The sequence below is a fragment of the Marmota monax genome, unplaced genomic scaffold, assembly GCF_021218885.2.
Source record: "Marmota monax isolate L192 unplaced genomic scaffold, Marmota_monax_Labrador192_F-V1.1 WCK01_AAM20220418_F8-fsc00130, whole genome shotgun sequence".
NCBI lineage: Eukaryota > Metazoa > Chordata > Mammalia > Rodentia > Sciuridae > Marmota > Marmota monax.
In genome coordinates this window covers 1,640,872-1,658,607 of record NW_026693244.1, presented here as the reverse complement: position 1 = coordinate 1,658,607, position 17,736 = coordinate 1,640,872, and the positions used below count along the sequence as shown (strand labels likewise).

The window sequence follows — 17,736 nt, the reverse complement described above, 5'->3', positions numbered from 1 at the left end:
TCTGACTTTGTGTCTTTTCTTATTTTCTGGAGGTCAGGTTGCCAAACTTTATCGTGATTCCAGCCTAGGAAACGTTGTGAACATTATAGTGGCCCGCTTAATTGTTCTCACAGAAGATCAGGTAAGAAAGAATTAGATTTTAAACCTGAACCTCGTAGGCTATGGAGTTATTTATTATTAAATAATATATTTCCTTATTTGTCCTCTTAAGAAGTCATACTTGATTATGATTTTTAGCTCTAAACATTTAATGTTTTAAGCAAATTTTAAATACCTCTTAAGTCTTGTTAAAACTATGTATATATATGTGTGTGTGTGTATATACATACACACACACATATGTATATATGTGTATTAGCTATGTTTTAGTATAAGGATGAGCATTTGCATGGTATACTTTATAACAATGTTTTTTTTGGTTTTGTATGCTGATAGCCTCACATATGTTCACATTATAATTAAAGCTGTAACTGGAAAGAATGTTCAATAATAAACTAAATGAACTCTAGGTCAGATATTATAGAGATCAAAATTGGCATGAGATTATTCCTAGAAACCACTGCTTCTAATTATAGTCCCACTTTAGTCTTCAAAAGTTTTAACAACTGACCTTAGTAATTTGTTTGGAACATTTCTGGTATGCATGTTGTATTGCAGCCAAACTTGGAGATAAACCACCATGCAGACAAGTCCCTCGATAGCTTCTGTAAATGGCAGAAATCCATTCTCTCCCACCAAAGTGATGGAAACACCATTCCAGAAAATGGGATTGCCCACCACGATAATGCAGTTCTTATTACTAGGTATGGTTTATTGCAAGTATTTTTCCTTTGATTATTGTTTGTTTGATATTATAACTATATTTAGCTCTATCTGAAGCCTCATTCAGGTAATGAGGATAGAAAAAGCAAAATGGCTATTTATTTTTTACTACTGAGAAAGAATGTATTCTTAATATGTTGACATTAAATGAACCAAATAAGAAACAAGAAGAGATTAAGGTTTGACCTAGAAATTTAATAAATAACTTTCCTTCTACTGATTAAGTCCTACTCATAATGTTTAATTAGAAGCACATTTATGATTGATTAATTGAACAAAATACTTACTAAAAGCAACATTTAAAAGTATAAAAAATATGTATTTTAAAAATAAAGCTGTGACTCTAGGTTATAAAATATATTAAATATTCTTACCTTCAAGTTGTGTTAGTTTATGTAAATTTATTAAAGGGGAGGAGAATAATGGTAGTTATACAATTTACTTATATGATTATCTATTTAAATTTTAATTAAGGTATATAAAGAAGATTTATTATATTATGTGTTAAACAGCTTTGCTCTCAAGCAAAATTATTAACTGGACAATAACTGAAGGAATTCATATATTGATTTCTAGTTTTAAAAAACTACATTCAAATGTTTTCTTATTCTTAAAGCAACAACTCTGTGAATTAGATAGTATTATCTTCCTTATGTTAGAAAAGAGAAAACATTCAAAATAGTTAAGCATGTTTCTCAAGGTCACTCAGCTAAGTGAAAGAGGACTCAACTCTGATGATCTTGTCTTCCTTGACTATCCTATCTTAGTTTATTTGTTTACTTAAGTTTTAGAGAAACTGTTTATGTTGCCCAGGCTGGTCTCAGACTTCTGGGTGGAAGCCTCATCTTCCTGAGTAGCTGTAACTTCAGATGTGCATTACCATGACAGGCTTTGTTTTAGTTTTTTTATATTCTAATTGTGGTTGGTCAGAAACGTTATGCTTAAATAATTTTAAGTCTATCTTTTGACCTTTTTCCAGTATTTAAAAATAAAAGACAAAATAAAGTAACAGTAGCAAGCAAGCAAAGTGAAAACACTATTCTGCCTTGGCTGAGTGAAATAGCTTTTGTTACTTTAATTATTTCTCATAATTTTGCAAGGCAGTATTTACCAGATGCATTATCTGTGGTGTGCTCATTGACTCTATGTTAAGTTCTATGGATGGAGTATAAAGTACATGGGATCAGAATCTTAAACTGAGTAATATAAGTTACTTCAGTGTAATTTTTAGAATAAATTCTCTGTTTAATGAACTGCAGAATTTAAGTTTCTGAATCTGTTTGTTTGTTTCATTGACTTCCTCTACTTGGCATTATAAACCAGAAAATTTTGTTTATGACAAGTTTGCTGAAAAAAACAACATTATATGGTTTTATGTTCATACGTATTGACACATTAGTCTGATTAATTCTGCAGTTGCTGTGAGTCTTGTAGTCTGGAATGTTCCTAATATATACTTAAGGAGTTAAAAATCTAGGACTTGTGCTAATGAAAAGCTTTGTGTTTAAAAAAAAAGTTAGATATGATTAGTGTTAATGAAATTACTAGAGGAAAACATCTAATATATATAGTTTACAAAATTTCACATGGCTTTTTTGTTTATATTGTAAAACACTTCTTCCCCCAAAATGAGACTTCACATTTTTATTTTGTATCTATATTGGATTTTTATCTTTTGCATCAAATGGCAGCAGTTATACCAAGGGTGCATATTTGTAAGTATTCAAGTAGTGAGCTAGATCTGGGCAGTTAGCCACCCTTTCTTTGCCCTGACAACATTCAGCTGTACACTTTGTTACTCTGAATTGGCCCAGATATTTTTCTAATTTTTTTACAGAGCTCTTCCTTGCTTTTGTAAGCTACTTTGAGTGCCTTTTTTGATGTTTGGGATTTTAACATAACATTTTCTCCTTAATTTGTCTATAATGGTTAGACAAGTACTAGAAATGATGTTAGGATTAAATAGGACAGTTTAGAATTTGGATCTCGTATCATTTTAGATTGGCTAATGTAGTAGAGATAAGAAAAATGCCTCTTTTGTGACAATATAGAGTATTTAATTTAATTGTTACTAATGTCTCAAAGTAATTTTTAGCCTATTTAATAGTTTATAACAGGGCTACAGAGTGACTATTCGAAAGAGATGACTATCATCTTTGTTATTTAGATAGTTATTTTTCAGAGAATGGAAGGAAGTTATCAATGTTCAACTCTCCCTTATATATTTTTATTTGTAAAACTGAGTATGTTTAAATCATAGTGCTACTTTTAATAAAAATAATTCTGAGAATTCTATAGATGATTTTTATATTAATGTTGAAAACTGCTTCATATGACTCACTTATCAATATTCAGTGTTGTGACCCCTCCTTTTATAGTTATTATAGATAATAATTTATTTTTGCTCAAAATATCAGCTCACTAGGAAGAATAATATGTTATTATATAGGAAGTATAAAGGTTCATTAGGAATTCCAGGAGAAAACTGATAGTTTATCTCCCAAGGCCAAATTTTATCCCAAGGCCTTAAATGTTATCTCCCTTTAGCAAATGATATCTTATTATCTTTTTTTATTGATTTAAATTTGAAACTGTGCTCTGCACAGTTATCAGATAATTCTTACTAGACAGAAAGAAAATAAATTTATTTTTGCTTTTTTCTGTTATTAATAGTATTTAAGCAACATCAAAGAACATATTACAATTATTTGTGTATACATATACTTTTTTATGCACATATATTTCATATGTCCACATACATATATGTCTATGTATATACATACATATACTATATGGATACACTATTTTACATATAGCTAACAGAGATTAATGATATAAAATATAGTGAAAAGTCTGTTTTTACCACCCAGATTTAGCAAATATGAACATTATGTAGCTTTGTGTCACTTCCTAAAATGGTATTCAGTTACCTCTCTGTGGTGTAGTAACTGCCTCAAATCTTAGTTCTGAATACCAGGGTTAGTGCTATAATATAACTGTGGAAATATGGCAATGCTTCCATATATTGTTATATTCCACAAATTACATTATATTTTAAATAAACATGAATAGTAGAATAATGAAACTGGTCTTTCATTTTTTTGTTGATTTTTAATGTAAGATATCAGTATTAATAACTTGTATTGTTTACTTCCATAGAATAGATTTATTGAATGACTTAACAGTTGATAGTATTTACCTAAATCAGCTTGATGTTTGGTAACTCTTTTTTAAACAATGCAATATAACAATATATAACTACTGGGCTGGGGATGTGGCTCAAGCGGTAGTGCGCTCTCCTGGCATGCGTGCGGCATGAGTTCGATCCTCAGCACCACATACAAACAAAGATGTTGTGTCCGCCGAAAACTAAAAAATAAATATTAAAAAAATTCTCTCTCTCTCTCTTTAAAAAAAAATATATATAACTAGATCAAGAAATAATAATACTTTGTACTTCAAACTCTAGAAACATAATTTAAGAGGGCAAAGTAGGACAGTATTTATACAGTTAAGAAGTTACTTGTTTCAAAACTTTCAAGTTATGTTTATTAATATTTGTATTTTGTTGCTTTTATAAATTGTTTTTAATTGACAAAAATGTGTATATTTATTGTGTAGGGCATGGTATTTTGACACATGCATACATTGTGAAATGTCTAAATCAAACATTAGATTGGCATGCATTATCTCACATACTTCATTAAGCTTTGTACTGACAAGCTGCAAACTAACAGATGCTTAGGAATAAATACTGGCAATTTGACATATTATTTAAGTTATTTTTATTTCCCTATAAAGTCAGGAAATAAGCTTAAAATCACCATAAGTTTAAAGTCAAGCCAATTTCTAAATTTATTTTGTTCAAGAAATCCATACACAGTCTGAAATTCATTAGGAATTTAGAGACAGTTTGTACTAGTATTTATGATTAGTAATTCATGTGAACAGACTAGTGCATACATTTCTTAGCGTTCTGTTCTATGAAGTATGAGAAACATTATTTTTCCATTTTTTAAGATATTAATACATAGTCATTTATATTCTTAGGGTAGGAATTGGAGCCTCAATCCTGTTTTTGGGCAAAAACTTTATTGAAATCTAATTCATAGACCACATGTTTACCCATTTAAAGTACAATTCACTGTTTTTTAGTATATTCACAAGGTTCTGGAACCACCACTATAATTAATTTTAGAATGTTCTCTCTGTCCTAAAGGTTTCCCTTTATTCCTAGCCCTTCCTTTGCTCCAGTGTAGGCTACTTCTGATCTAACTTTCTGTCTGTATAGTTTTGTCTGTTCTGGACCTTTCATATAAACAGAATTATATAATATATGAATATTTTTGTGTGATTTACTTCTTTTACTTAGCAAAATGTTTTAAAGGTTCATCAGTGTCTGGAATGTAGTAGTATTGCTTTTCTCTTTTTAATTTTCATTTTTGCAGTGCTGGGAATTGAACCCAGGCCTTCATACATGCTAGGCAGGAGCTCTACCCCTGAACTACATCCTTAGCCCTGCTTTCCTCTTACTAGCCTAAATTTTCAAAAACTCAAGGTACCTAACTTTTAAGAATGCCTTTGTTTATAGGCTTTTTCAGTTATTATACTTGAATGATCTTTCATTAGTGAAATCACAGGACTTTTAAATATATCTTAAAATCTGATGCAAAAATTGCACACAAAGTCAAAATAATTTGGTCTTTAATTAAAGTGGGCATATTTATCCTCTTAAGGGGTCATGACTGTTTACTTGGGTATTGCTGGATTATAAAGGAATTAGAATTTTCAATGTCAGTCAACCAATGTTTTTAGATAGGCATTTAAAAATAGCTATAAATATGGTTTCTTGGCATGTAATGATTTGATTTAAACAAGTTTTCTTAGTTTTTAAAGATAGTGTCTATTGGAATTATGTATTGGCTTCATAATTATATATGAGAACATATGGAAGAAAGGGAGATTAAATGTAGTACATTAACATTTATTTGGTATTCACTAAGAATTTTTTTAATCCTCAAGGAAATGCCAGTTAAATAAATATTTTATGACCTATTAATAAGCATTTAAGAGTGTGTTAAGTTACCCAGTACTGAAAAAAAAAAAAAAACCTCTTAGGTTTATAGACAGCATAGAAAATATTAATGCAGAGTGTGGACAAGTTGATTGTGGTATTTGGACATTTTAAAGCATTTGTTATTACCACCAGGTTCCCATCATTCCTACCCATCTCCACTGCTCAAAACCCTCTTCTTATTTCTTCAGTTTCTTTTCCTTTTTCCCCTGCCTTGTTGGTTTCTTATTCAAAAGTGTTTATCTAGATTCACTTTCCATTCCAGTCTAGGTCTATGACAAACTGGAGTGACTGTAAATTGGGACATTTTTGTTGTTGTGTATTTTACAGTGCTGGGGATTGAACCCTGGCCTTGTGTAAGCGATGCAAATGCTGTATCACAGAGCCATAATCCTACCCCATAATTGGGACAATTTTAAGAGTGAAAGTGGGGCAGACTTGGAGAACAGGCACAAACTAAGACCTGGTAAAACAGGATTATGTTTTTATTATTATCCCAGGCATTACCTATGTTCCTGAAACTTTAACTAAAGATGGAAATAAGATTCTTTTCTATCAGTGCCTGAGGTTGACTAAGTACATTGCAATTTAGTGAGTTATTTTTGTTCATACCCTGACAAAAACACTGTGGCTTACTTGCAGTGGTTGTCTGAAAGTGAAGAAGGATGTATTGTAATCAACAGTTAGAGAAATAGAAACTTTAGTACTTATGTTGGTTTTATGGATGTAATGATATAGGCATATAAACAAGTGCTTATTATGTGCCATATACTTATGAGCTTTACAGATACTTAATCATTTAATTCTTAAATAACTGCATGAAATATGTACTGTTATTGTCTTCTTTTCATAGATGAGGAAGTTAAGGCACAGGAAAGTTAAATGATTGGCAAGGATATATAGTAATTAGTAAAACCAAGATTTAAGCCAAACCAGGTATTATGGCTACAGAGTCCTTTTAGGAGGAAGCATAAAATTATTCAACAAAAAAATTGTGTGGGGAACCTTTAGTAATATTTGGACCTGTAGTAGGCCAACTTCTAAGATCTCCACCTCCTGGTGTTTGTGACCTTATATAATCACCTCTCCTTGAGTGTGGGCTACACCCACATTTTCAGTAGTCTTCCTGCTCAAGTACAAGGTCTATCTCTTCATTTATTAATGTTTTCTTTAATTTCTTATAGTAGGGTTCTGTGGTTTTCAGTGTTTTTACATGTTTGATCATATTTTTTTATGTTATTGGGCATGATATTACTTCTAAAATTTCATTTAAAATTGTCACTGGTATATAAAATAGAGTTGATTTTTATATATTGATTTTACATCCATAATCTTGCTAAATTAATTTATTAGTTTTAGTAGTTTTTAAAATCATTTCCATTGGATTTTCTATAAAGATGATCATGTTGTCTGAAATTAAAAACAGAATCACTCTTCATGAATGAATTTTATATCTTTTTCCTGTCTTATTGTTCTAGCTAGAATATCTACTATGATGTTTAATGAAGTGAGAATTGACATCCTTATCTTGTTCCTGATCTTAGTGGGGAAAGAATTCTCTTTCATCATTAGCTGTGAATTTTGTTTAATGTCTTTTATAAAGTTGAGTAAATTTAATTCTAATCCTACTTTGTTGAGTTTATCAAAAGTGGATGTTGGATTATATCAAATGCCTTTTTTATATCATTTAACATGGATGATCTTCTTTTTAAAAGTTTATTAATGCAGTGAATTACATTGATTGCTTTAGAATGGTAAACCAACCCTGCATTCCTGGAATAAACCCAATTTGGTCATGATATTTTATTCTTTTAATATATTTAGATTTGATTTGACATTTTTTTATATTTGTGTTTATGAGAGGTGGTGTTATGTGGTTTGCTTATATCTTTGATTTTGTATTAGATATTATTGACAATGCAAACTTAGGGAATATTTTCAACTTTTCAGTTTTATGGAAGTTTGTGTATGGTTGGTTATTTCTTCCTCAAATGGTTTATAGAATTCATCAGTGAAACTATCTGGTTTGGGAATTTTCTTTGTGGGATGAATTTTAAAGTATCAATTAACGTTGTTTAATAGATACAGGGCTATTTAGTTTTTTTTTTTAATTGTTGTTATTGGTTTGTTTCTTCTCATGGTGCTAGAGCTCTATAGACCTTGGGCTTGTTAAACTGCTAATAAGCAAGTGTTCTTCTACGGCTGAGCTATACCCCCAGCTCTAGGTTATATTCTTCAATGAGCTTTGATAGTTTGAGTCTTTCAAGGATGTATTTATTCCTTCTAAAAGGTGGTTATATTGGCATAATTGTTCTTACTATCTATGGAATGTATAATAATGTCAACTTTCTTTCTGACATTGATAAGTTTTGTCTTGTCTATTCTCCTCCCAGTGACTCTAACAGATTTAATGATCGTATCAAATTTTGTCTATAACTTTTTGTCTTGGTTTTCTATTTTCTATTTCATTGATTTTTGCTATGATTTCTACTTGATTCAGACTTAATTTGTTCTTATTTTGTGGTTTCTTCTAGTGGGAGCTGTGGTTATTAATTTGAGACCTTCCTGTTTTTCTTACATAGGTCTTTCTAACACAGATGTTTAGTGTTATAAAAATTTCCCATAAACATATCTTAATTTCATCTTATGAATTTGGTTATGTTGTATTTTCACTTCAGTTCAAAAATACTTTCTAATTTCCTTAGATTATGTTTTTTTTTTACCTATAGCTACTTAGAATTATGTTATTTACTTTCAGATATTTGAGACTTTCTCCCCAGAACTCATTTTTATTTCTAATTTATTTCCACTGTGATTAGAGAATGGACTTTGTATGACAAATGCTTTTCAGTTTATTTAGACTTGTTTTATGGCCTAGAATATGTTCTTTCTTGTTAAATGTTTCAGATATACTTGAAAAGAATGTGCATTCTGCTATTGTTGGATGGAATGATATGTATATGTCAGTTTAATTTGGGTGACCATGTTGATTAATCCTTCTTTTGCTTTATTAATTTGAACAATTTGATTATGATGTATGATTAGAATAATTTCTTCAAGTTTAGGATTGTTGAGTTTCTAAAATTTGATTTAATCAAACTCTGAAATTTCAGCCCATTAATTTTTCAGTATTTTTTTTTGTTCAGCCCCCTCCCCTTCCTTTGGTGATTCCAAATGCACATATGTTTGGCTGCTTAAAGGCAGCTCACTGATGCTCTGTTTATTATTTTTTACATTTCCTCTATGTCTTTCATTTGGGACAGTTTCTATTTTTGTGTCTTCAAGTTTATTTCTTTTCTGTAATACCAATCTATCCTGATTCTGATTTATTTTTTCAATTAATTTTTCATCTCTAGTAGTAGGATAATTTTTTGCATCTCTGGCAATTTAATTTTTTTGCATCCACATCTTTATGTAGGCTTTACAAAACATGCATATGTATTTTAAAATACTTATCTGATAAATGTATTATCTGCATCAATTATAAGTTGGTTTTGATTAATTTAAGTTATTGCTTTATTATGTACTGTATTCTCTTGCTTATTTGAATAGTTGGTAATTTTTGATTGAATGCTAGACATTGTCTTCTTCTACCCTCTTGTATTTCTATAAATATTCTTGAGCTTTGCTTCTGGTATATACTTTTGTATCTTTCTTTTAAAATTTGTTATATGGAACAGGAGCAGTGCTCACTCAGCATAGGGTTGATTTTTCTACCAAACTTAGGCAAATTCATGAAATTTTCCAGTTCAGCTGGTGGTCTCATATATAATGTTATGTATGTTCTATAATGTTATGTATGTTCTGGGCATTGTTACAGTTCCTTCTTTGGGAGATCCTTTTTCTTGCCTTCCATACTTCTCTCACATTCATGAGCTGATAGGTACTCAGGTGAATCGTCAAGGGAACCCTCTGTAAATCACCAGAATTATCTCTTTCTGTAGCTTTTCTGTTCCTGTACTCAGTCCTGTAAATTCTAGTTACCTTGGTTTTTCATATTTTCTGCTTTCTCTTCAACTCAAAGTCCATTTTTTTTTCATTATTTAGAGAATACTTTATTAGTTTCTGTAATCAAACCCACGTAGATAAGACCTTACATATTTAATACAGTGCGTTACCCCTGTACAAATGGAAAAAAATTAAGTTTAACATTTCTAGACCAATATGGCTGTTAATTTCTGTACAATGCCAACTCAACACGGTAAACTGGGATACTTTTCCAAAGTTGACAGCACAGCTAAAGTTTCCAAAAATTCAAATTATCTATATATGTATATATATATATATATTTATATTTATATTTATATAAAAAGACCAATAATAGCAGTATGTTCTGCATCAGCAGCAGCAACAGTGTTTCCAGGTTCTGCAGTCATATGAACAGAATCATAGACACACCCAGCACACTCCATTTAAAAAAGGGGGGAAAGTAAAAAAACAAAAACAAAACAAAACCCGAGAAAACAGCAAAGTTCTGTTACTGTTGTGATACCTGGCACCATTTTTTTTTTTATTAGCTTCTCAATCATCATCTGAAAAGAAAACATTCTAGAGTAACATCATTAAAAACAGCTCTGATAAAGCACGGTCACTACCACATATCATAAAGCAGGTACGAGAGGTTTAACACTCACAGCGTATGATACAGTACTGTCCTACATCTACAATACTAGAGGGTACGATTACAAAGGCAATTATTTGAGACTTGATTCTACTTTTCCAGCAGAGGGCCAAAAGGATGGTGTGACACAGTTCTGTAAAGAAATGTACTTCCTTAGGATTTCCTTTCATTGGCGGCACAGTTCCAAGTACTCACTCTCTTCATGAACGTCAGCTAAAAACCGTTAAGGGGGAGGGGGAACAAAAAGCAAAACAAATCAGCCATTGGATCCATACAAAGGTGACCAAGTGGAGGCAAGCAAGACTCAACCTAACTAGCACTTGACCAAATCTGTCATGTTTGAATGGTGAGCGCTCCATGGAAGAAAGGAGATACCCAGTAGCGCTCCAAGCTTCAGACCACAACCAAACACAGCATCATTTCAAACAGAGGCAGTTGCCAAACACTGCTCATTCAGATATGCTCAAGGATGCTGATGTCAATATTGAACCATCTGCTCACTCATTCAGGAAGAAGGGGAGATCAGTTATGACTGTACTTTGATTGTGTTCAACTCAATCATCATATTACAAAAATAGCAAGCTGCCATAATAAAAAATAAGGCTCCTCTCTCTCTGCCTTATTGTCCTCTCTGTGCCTTGGCTTCAAAATTCTCAAGGTAGTAAGCTGGGACAATCATAGGACTCACTATGGTTACTTTCCCTTTTCTCAGGGATCATTGTCCTTTCTTGTGAGGCCGGGCAGGTACTTGGGATTGAACTCAGGGGCACTTGACCACTAAGCCACATCCCCAGCTCTATTTTGTATTTTATTTAGAGACAGGGTCTCACTGAGTTGCTTAGCGCCTCACCATTGCTGAAGCTGGCTTTGAACTCGCCATCCTCCTGTCTCAGCCTCCTGAGCCACTGGGATTACAGGTGTGTGCCACCGTGCCCATCCATTGTCCTTTCTTTTTTCCCCCCATTAAGTCTAGTATATTGTGTACTGATGTTTCATATAGTTTGTCTATTTTTAAAATGGTTTTAAGAAGGAGGGTAAATTTGATCCTTGTTACTCCATCTTGGCTGGAAGCAGATGACCCAGGCAGCATTTAAAAAATTCTTCCTACTATTTGAGAATAATTATCAATATCATTCCCTTTTACCCCTAAATACTTCAGTTTGTATTTTCCAAAAACAAGGACATTATCTTATATAACTGTAATACAGTTGTCAATATCAAGACACTAAGTATTGATATATATTATACTAGTATTTAATCTACAGTTCATCTTAGAATTTTTTAAATTGTCTTAACAGTATCCTTGGTAGATATTTCCTCCACAGGCAAATGATCTAGGATCACACATTGTATTTATTTGTCTTGTTCAAAAGTCTTTTTAACTTTTACTTTTTTATAGGTTCCTTTTATATGACAATAGGATTCATTTTGACATAATTATAAAAGCATGGAATACAATTTGTTCTAAGTTAGTCTTTCCCTACCTCCCTCCCCTTGTTACTTTCCCTCTACTCTACTGATCTTCCTGATATTTACTTATAGTTTTTTAAAAATTAGTGTTTTGTGGATATACATGATGGTGAGATACACTCTAGTATATTCATATATATATACATATATCTCAGATTCATTCTGCTTTCTTTACCCCATTCCTCTTCCCTTCCCTCATTCCCCTTTGTCTAATGTACTATCTTTCTTATATTCTTTTTACCTACCCCTTATTTTGTATTAGCTTCCACATAGCAGAGAAAACATTTGACCTTTGATCAATCAAAAGTCTTTTTTTTCCAAATCTGAAATAGTTCCTCAGTCTTTTTTTTTTAGTTTGCTTTTGACATTTTAAGGGAGTACATAACAATATTTTATGAATGTTACTTAATTTGGGTTTTTCTGATATTTCTTCAGTATCAGATTCAGTTTATATATATTTTGCAGGGATAACACTGAAGTGATATTATTTTAAATGCATTGTATCATGACACATATGATATTGGTTTCTCCAAATATTGGTGATGTTAATTTTGATCACTTGGTTACAATAATGTGTGACATTTTCCTTCCTTATATTTTTAATTTTCAAATTCTTATGTAATTTTTTGGAAAGTTATGTTGAGACTGTAGGAGTTGGTTTTAATCAAACTTCTACCCCCTAGTTTTGACATCCCATTGATGATTCTCCTAACTCTCATTCCTTCAGTATTGTTAGTTGTCATTCTATGTCATGAAAAGATTTACTCTCTCTCCCTTTTTTTAAATAGAGACTCACCTTTTTTAAAATGCTGATTTGGGGATTTCCTTTTGGTAAATCTTTACTTTCTAGGATTTCTTTGGACTTTTCAGCAACTCTATCATCTCTGAAAGTACCCCATCCTATAACTCTTCAAACCTGTAATACTGCAGAATTCTCAGTTATACAAATTCTATAAAATCTTTTAAAATGAAAATATTATTAATTAGAAAGTTTATTCATTTCTTGTGTTTGCCTTATCTTCCTCTATAATATTTTCTAAATCAGTTTGGTATATTTTCAGAAATGCTTGAGTTACAATAAAAAATAATAAAAAATTTTCCCTTAACTTTACATTCCCTAGAGGACATGGGGATAGGCCTTTAACTCCTAATAATATTTAAATTTAAGATTTTCTTTTGTAGTTAAAAGGAATCAGATATGAGAATTTAAAGAGTTCACATAAGTCAATCCATAAGCAAAAATATGATACTAAAAAGTTGTACATTACATGACAAATTTCAACTAGTGAATGCTTTGTTCCTATTTAACAAGAGTATTATGTAGGTGAGATAGTTCTCAAGAATTTGATAACTACATTTGTTGCTCAGCTTTATTTTAATAACATTTTTGGTATTAGAGCTTACATTTTATCTTAACTATAAAAAAGATTAAATCCATTAAGCCCAGTTGTTTAGTAAAAATTGAATAATTAATAACATAAAAATTACTGTTTTATTATTTAAAAATTTTTACTAGTAAAATTGTTTATAATATTTAAAGTAGAAAGAATTAATAAAGGAACACTGAAATATTATAAGCAAGAAGAAAAATAGGATGTTTGTAGTAATAATATATTGTTTCATAATATATTTATTGTATTCTTAGTATGTAGAAGACCCTTCTTAGATGTGAGTATGTGCATGAACTAGATGGGTGAATTACCCATTTTTTGGAACATTTGGAGGTAGGAATGGATAAGCAAACAAACTAGATAATTTCATAGTCAATGAGTTACTAAAGTTAGAGAAACTTCCTGTTTCCATCATTTTGTACTTGTTCAGTGTAGAGAAGAAAACAAGAAAGATCTTTCTTTCCTTTAGTTTTGGTTAGTGAAGGCAATTTCTAGGAGTGGTTTAGTGGTACATATTTTTTCCTTCACCCATCTCCAACCTATGTCAGGTGGCCTGCAAATCTATGCCAAATAAGCCTACAACCTAAGTGAAACAGGGTCAGTGCTATGAAAACAAAACCTCATGTTTTAGGGTAGGAAGGAGATGAAGGAGGGAGTGAAATGAAGCATATTGCCACTCCCAAATCTTGGACTGAAATTCCAGAATTGCCATCTTAATTGGAACCTTGTAGTTTTGTTTATTTAATAATTTATTTCTGTTGAATTCCTATGACTAATAAGTGATATTAAAATGTTTTCAAATATGTTTATGTTCTGAATAGAAAAATGTATTAAGTGAAGGAAAGTAGTTAACATGAAGGTTAATTAACTGGATTCCAAAGTACATACTGTATTTGCAAGACTGTCTGAGCAACAAGATGACCTCATCAGCAAACACAAGTATTTAAAAATATTATAACAGATATTTCTTGTGTGGGAAATGGATACACCTATAGTCTTGTAATGCTGTCCATTAAAATATGTAAGTATGATATGATAATCATTCTTAAACATTGGTGAGGACTTTAATGAAATATTTTATTTCATGTTGAAAATTGGCTTGAGGTAAACAACAAAATCAATAAAGCCTGGAGAAATAGGTTTTATTTTGAGGGGCTAATCCAGCTAGGCTTATTTAGCTTTGGAGAAAAAACTATTTATAAATAGTATTAAAATTGCCCACTTTTTTTTTTTTTTTTTGTAGTTCTGGGGACTGTGCCCATGTGGTAGTCAGGACAGGGGATGGGGATATACCACTGGGCTATATCCTCTACCCAAGGTATGTTTTTTGAATATTGAGTAAATATCCTTTTTTTTTTTTTTTTTTCTGGTAGCAGGGATTGAATCCAGAGTGACAGCAAAGCCACATCCTCAGCCCTTTTATTTTATTTAGAGATAATGTCTTGCAGAGTTCCTTAGGGACTCACTAAGTTGCTGAAGATGACTTTCAACTCTGGATTCTCCTGCCTCAGCCTCCAGAGCTCTTGGATTATAGGCATATATTGAGTAAATATTCTTTCCCTTTAATAACATCACTCTACCAAAGGGATAATGTTTAAATTATAGTAAGGAAATCGTAACTTGAATATTGAAAATGTTTTCTTGATTGGGAAGTTTGGAATACATTGCTAATAAAGATAGTACTGTTTCAATTTGGAAAAAATTTTTAGATAAAGGGAATATAGCTCTTTCTCAAGGGATTTGAATGAAGGCCTGCATTGAAATGGGGCCATTTACACATTTCAAGATTTCTTCCAACTATAGAATTTCATCCTAAGGTAAAATAAGGTTCCTCTGGAAGTAATGTCACTAATTATACTTTAAAACATTCCAAAAAGATGAAAATATAGAAAAAAATATGATACCCCTATAGATTTAGTAAGTATAAAGTTTTTACTATCTTTATTTTGAATTTTTTGAAAAAAAGAAGATTATTCATAAAGCTGAAGGCTTTCTTGGGATAACCACTATCCTGAAATTTTTATTCATCTTTGACATCTATGATTTTATTCTTTTGCTTTATTAGCATACATACCCAAATTTTATAGATAAAACAAAACAGAAAATCTTTTTATTTTGTGTTTTATGGGCTGGGTCTGTAGCTGATTGGCAGAGCACTTGCTTGGCATATATGAGGCACTGTGTTCGATCCTTAGCACCGCATAAAAATAAAAAAGTAAAATAAAGGCATGCTGTCCATCTATAAATACAAAAAAAATTTTGAAAAAAATTAATCTTGTGTTTTAATTATAGTCTATAAAACTGCAGTTATCTTTTTCTAATTTTTTAAATTATATTTCTTTTTTTTAGGTTTGTATGCTTGGCATATATAGGTCTATTTAACTCCTTTTACCTTCTGTATAGTATAAATATACAAACCTTTAATGATGAGCATTTAGATTATATTCATTTTCCCCATTATTATAAACAATGCTGAAATCATTATCTTTGTATCTATCTCTTTAAGTATACATGAGCAATTTTCCTAGGGCAAATACTTAGAAGTAGAATTGCCAAATCATAAGGGCAGAACATTGTTAATTCAATATTAAGAACTGCCTAAGTGCTTTGCAATGTAGTTTTACTAATTCACACACTCTAAAGTAATATAGAAGAGTTTCAGTTTATCCCAATGTACTTTATAATACTTAATACCTTGTTAAGTAGTCAACAAATGTTACTAATTAGTCTGTGTTGTTATTAGACCCTAGTTGATGTTGTTTTATTATTTAAAAATTTTTACTAGTAAACAATAAGATTTAGAGAAGTAATTTGTGCATTTTTCTGTTATGAACTTAGCTTGTCATTTGCTTCTAGCTTTAGTTAATGGCTTATTGTAATGTCCTGTTTCCTTCCACGTCATCAATGTATAAAGAATAAAATCAAAGATAGGTCCAATTCTCTTATTTTTCTATCACAGTTTCATCTAGATACAGTTTGCATACCATACAGTTCATCCATTTAACATGTACAAATCAATAGTTTTCAGTATATTCAGAGAATTGTGCAACCCTCACCACTATGAATTATATAGCATTTTAATTACCCCAAAATGAAATACTGTACCCACTTACAGTTGCCCTCTATTCCTCTATTTAGGAAATCAACAACAGTCTATCTGCTGAGATTTGCCTATTATGAACATATATAAACTGAATCATAAAATATTGTGGTCTTTTGTGACTAGCTTCTTTTAACTTGAAATGTCTTCATAGTTCATCCATTTTATAGCATGCATCAATACTTCATTACTTTTATGGCCAAATGACATTACACTTTATGGGTCTACCACATTTGATGGACATATGGTGTTTCCGTTTTTTTTGGATATTTTGAAAAATATGACTGTGAACATTGATGTGTAAGTTATTGGGTGGATATGATGTATTTTCATTCCTCTTGAGTATATACCTAGGAGTGGAATTAGTGGGTCACATAGTAACTAATGAAAAATTGCTCAATGTATGTAAATATCAATGACCTGCCAATCAAAACCATAATTAGAGCCAGGAGTGGTGGTGTACTCAGTGCCTGTAATCCCAGTGGCTCAGGAGACTGATGCAGGAGGATCCCAAGTTCAAAATCAACTTTGGCAACTTAGTGAGGCCCTAAGCAACTTTGTGGGACCCTATCACAAAATAAAAAATAAAAAGGGTTGGGGGTGTGGCTCAGTGTTAAGCCATCTTGGGTTCAATCCCCAGTGCCAAAGAAGGAAGGAAGAAGGAAAGAAGGAAGGAAATGAAAAACTAGAGGCTGAGTAATTTTAGAGTGGAAAGTGTTAGTAAGAAGTTATAGGAGATGAGGTTGGGTAGGTAGAAATTCTTTGATTGATTCACTAATTCATCCTACATTTATTGAAAACATAGTATTGCCTATTGCTGTGAGCTTTTTTGAAGAAACATGAAATGTGATAGGGGAAAATAAGGGAAGAATGATATACAATTCTGGTAGAGAAGTTGTAGGGGCCAGAGAATGATATGATGTAAAGTAAAATGAGCCAACAAAGTTACAAAACAAATCTTAAAACATTATTTTCTGGCCAGGCACAGTGACACTTGTAATCCCCACAGTTTGGAGGCTGATGTAGGAGTATCTCAAATTCGAGGCCAGCCTCAGCAATTTAGCAAGTTCCTCAGAGACTTTGCAAGACTGTCTCAAAATAAAAAATTAAGAATAAAAGGACTTGGATATAGTTCAGTGGTCAGACTTCCCTAGGATCAGTCCCTAACATAAAAAGACAAACAACAACAATGAAACAAACAACCAAAACCATATTTTTTCCTTTATGTGAAAAAGATTCAACAAAACCAATAAAAAAG

At 31.4% G+C, this 17,736-nt stretch overlaps 1 protein-coding gene across 1 annotated transcript in view; it reads left to right on the top strand.

The window, feature by feature from the left end:
* Positions 1–17,736, top strand: part of Adamts6 (ADAM metallopeptidase with thrombospondin type 1 motif 6) — a 297,708-nt gene that overhangs the window by 18,805 nt on the left and 261,167 nt on the right. The window contains exons 5-6 of the mRNA XM_046456198.2: positions 38–121; positions 658–803. Of these exons, the coding sequence (XP_046312154.1) occupies positions 38–121; positions 658–803 (230 nt within the window). The remainder of the gene's footprint in view (positions 1–37; positions 122–657; positions 804–17,736) is intronic.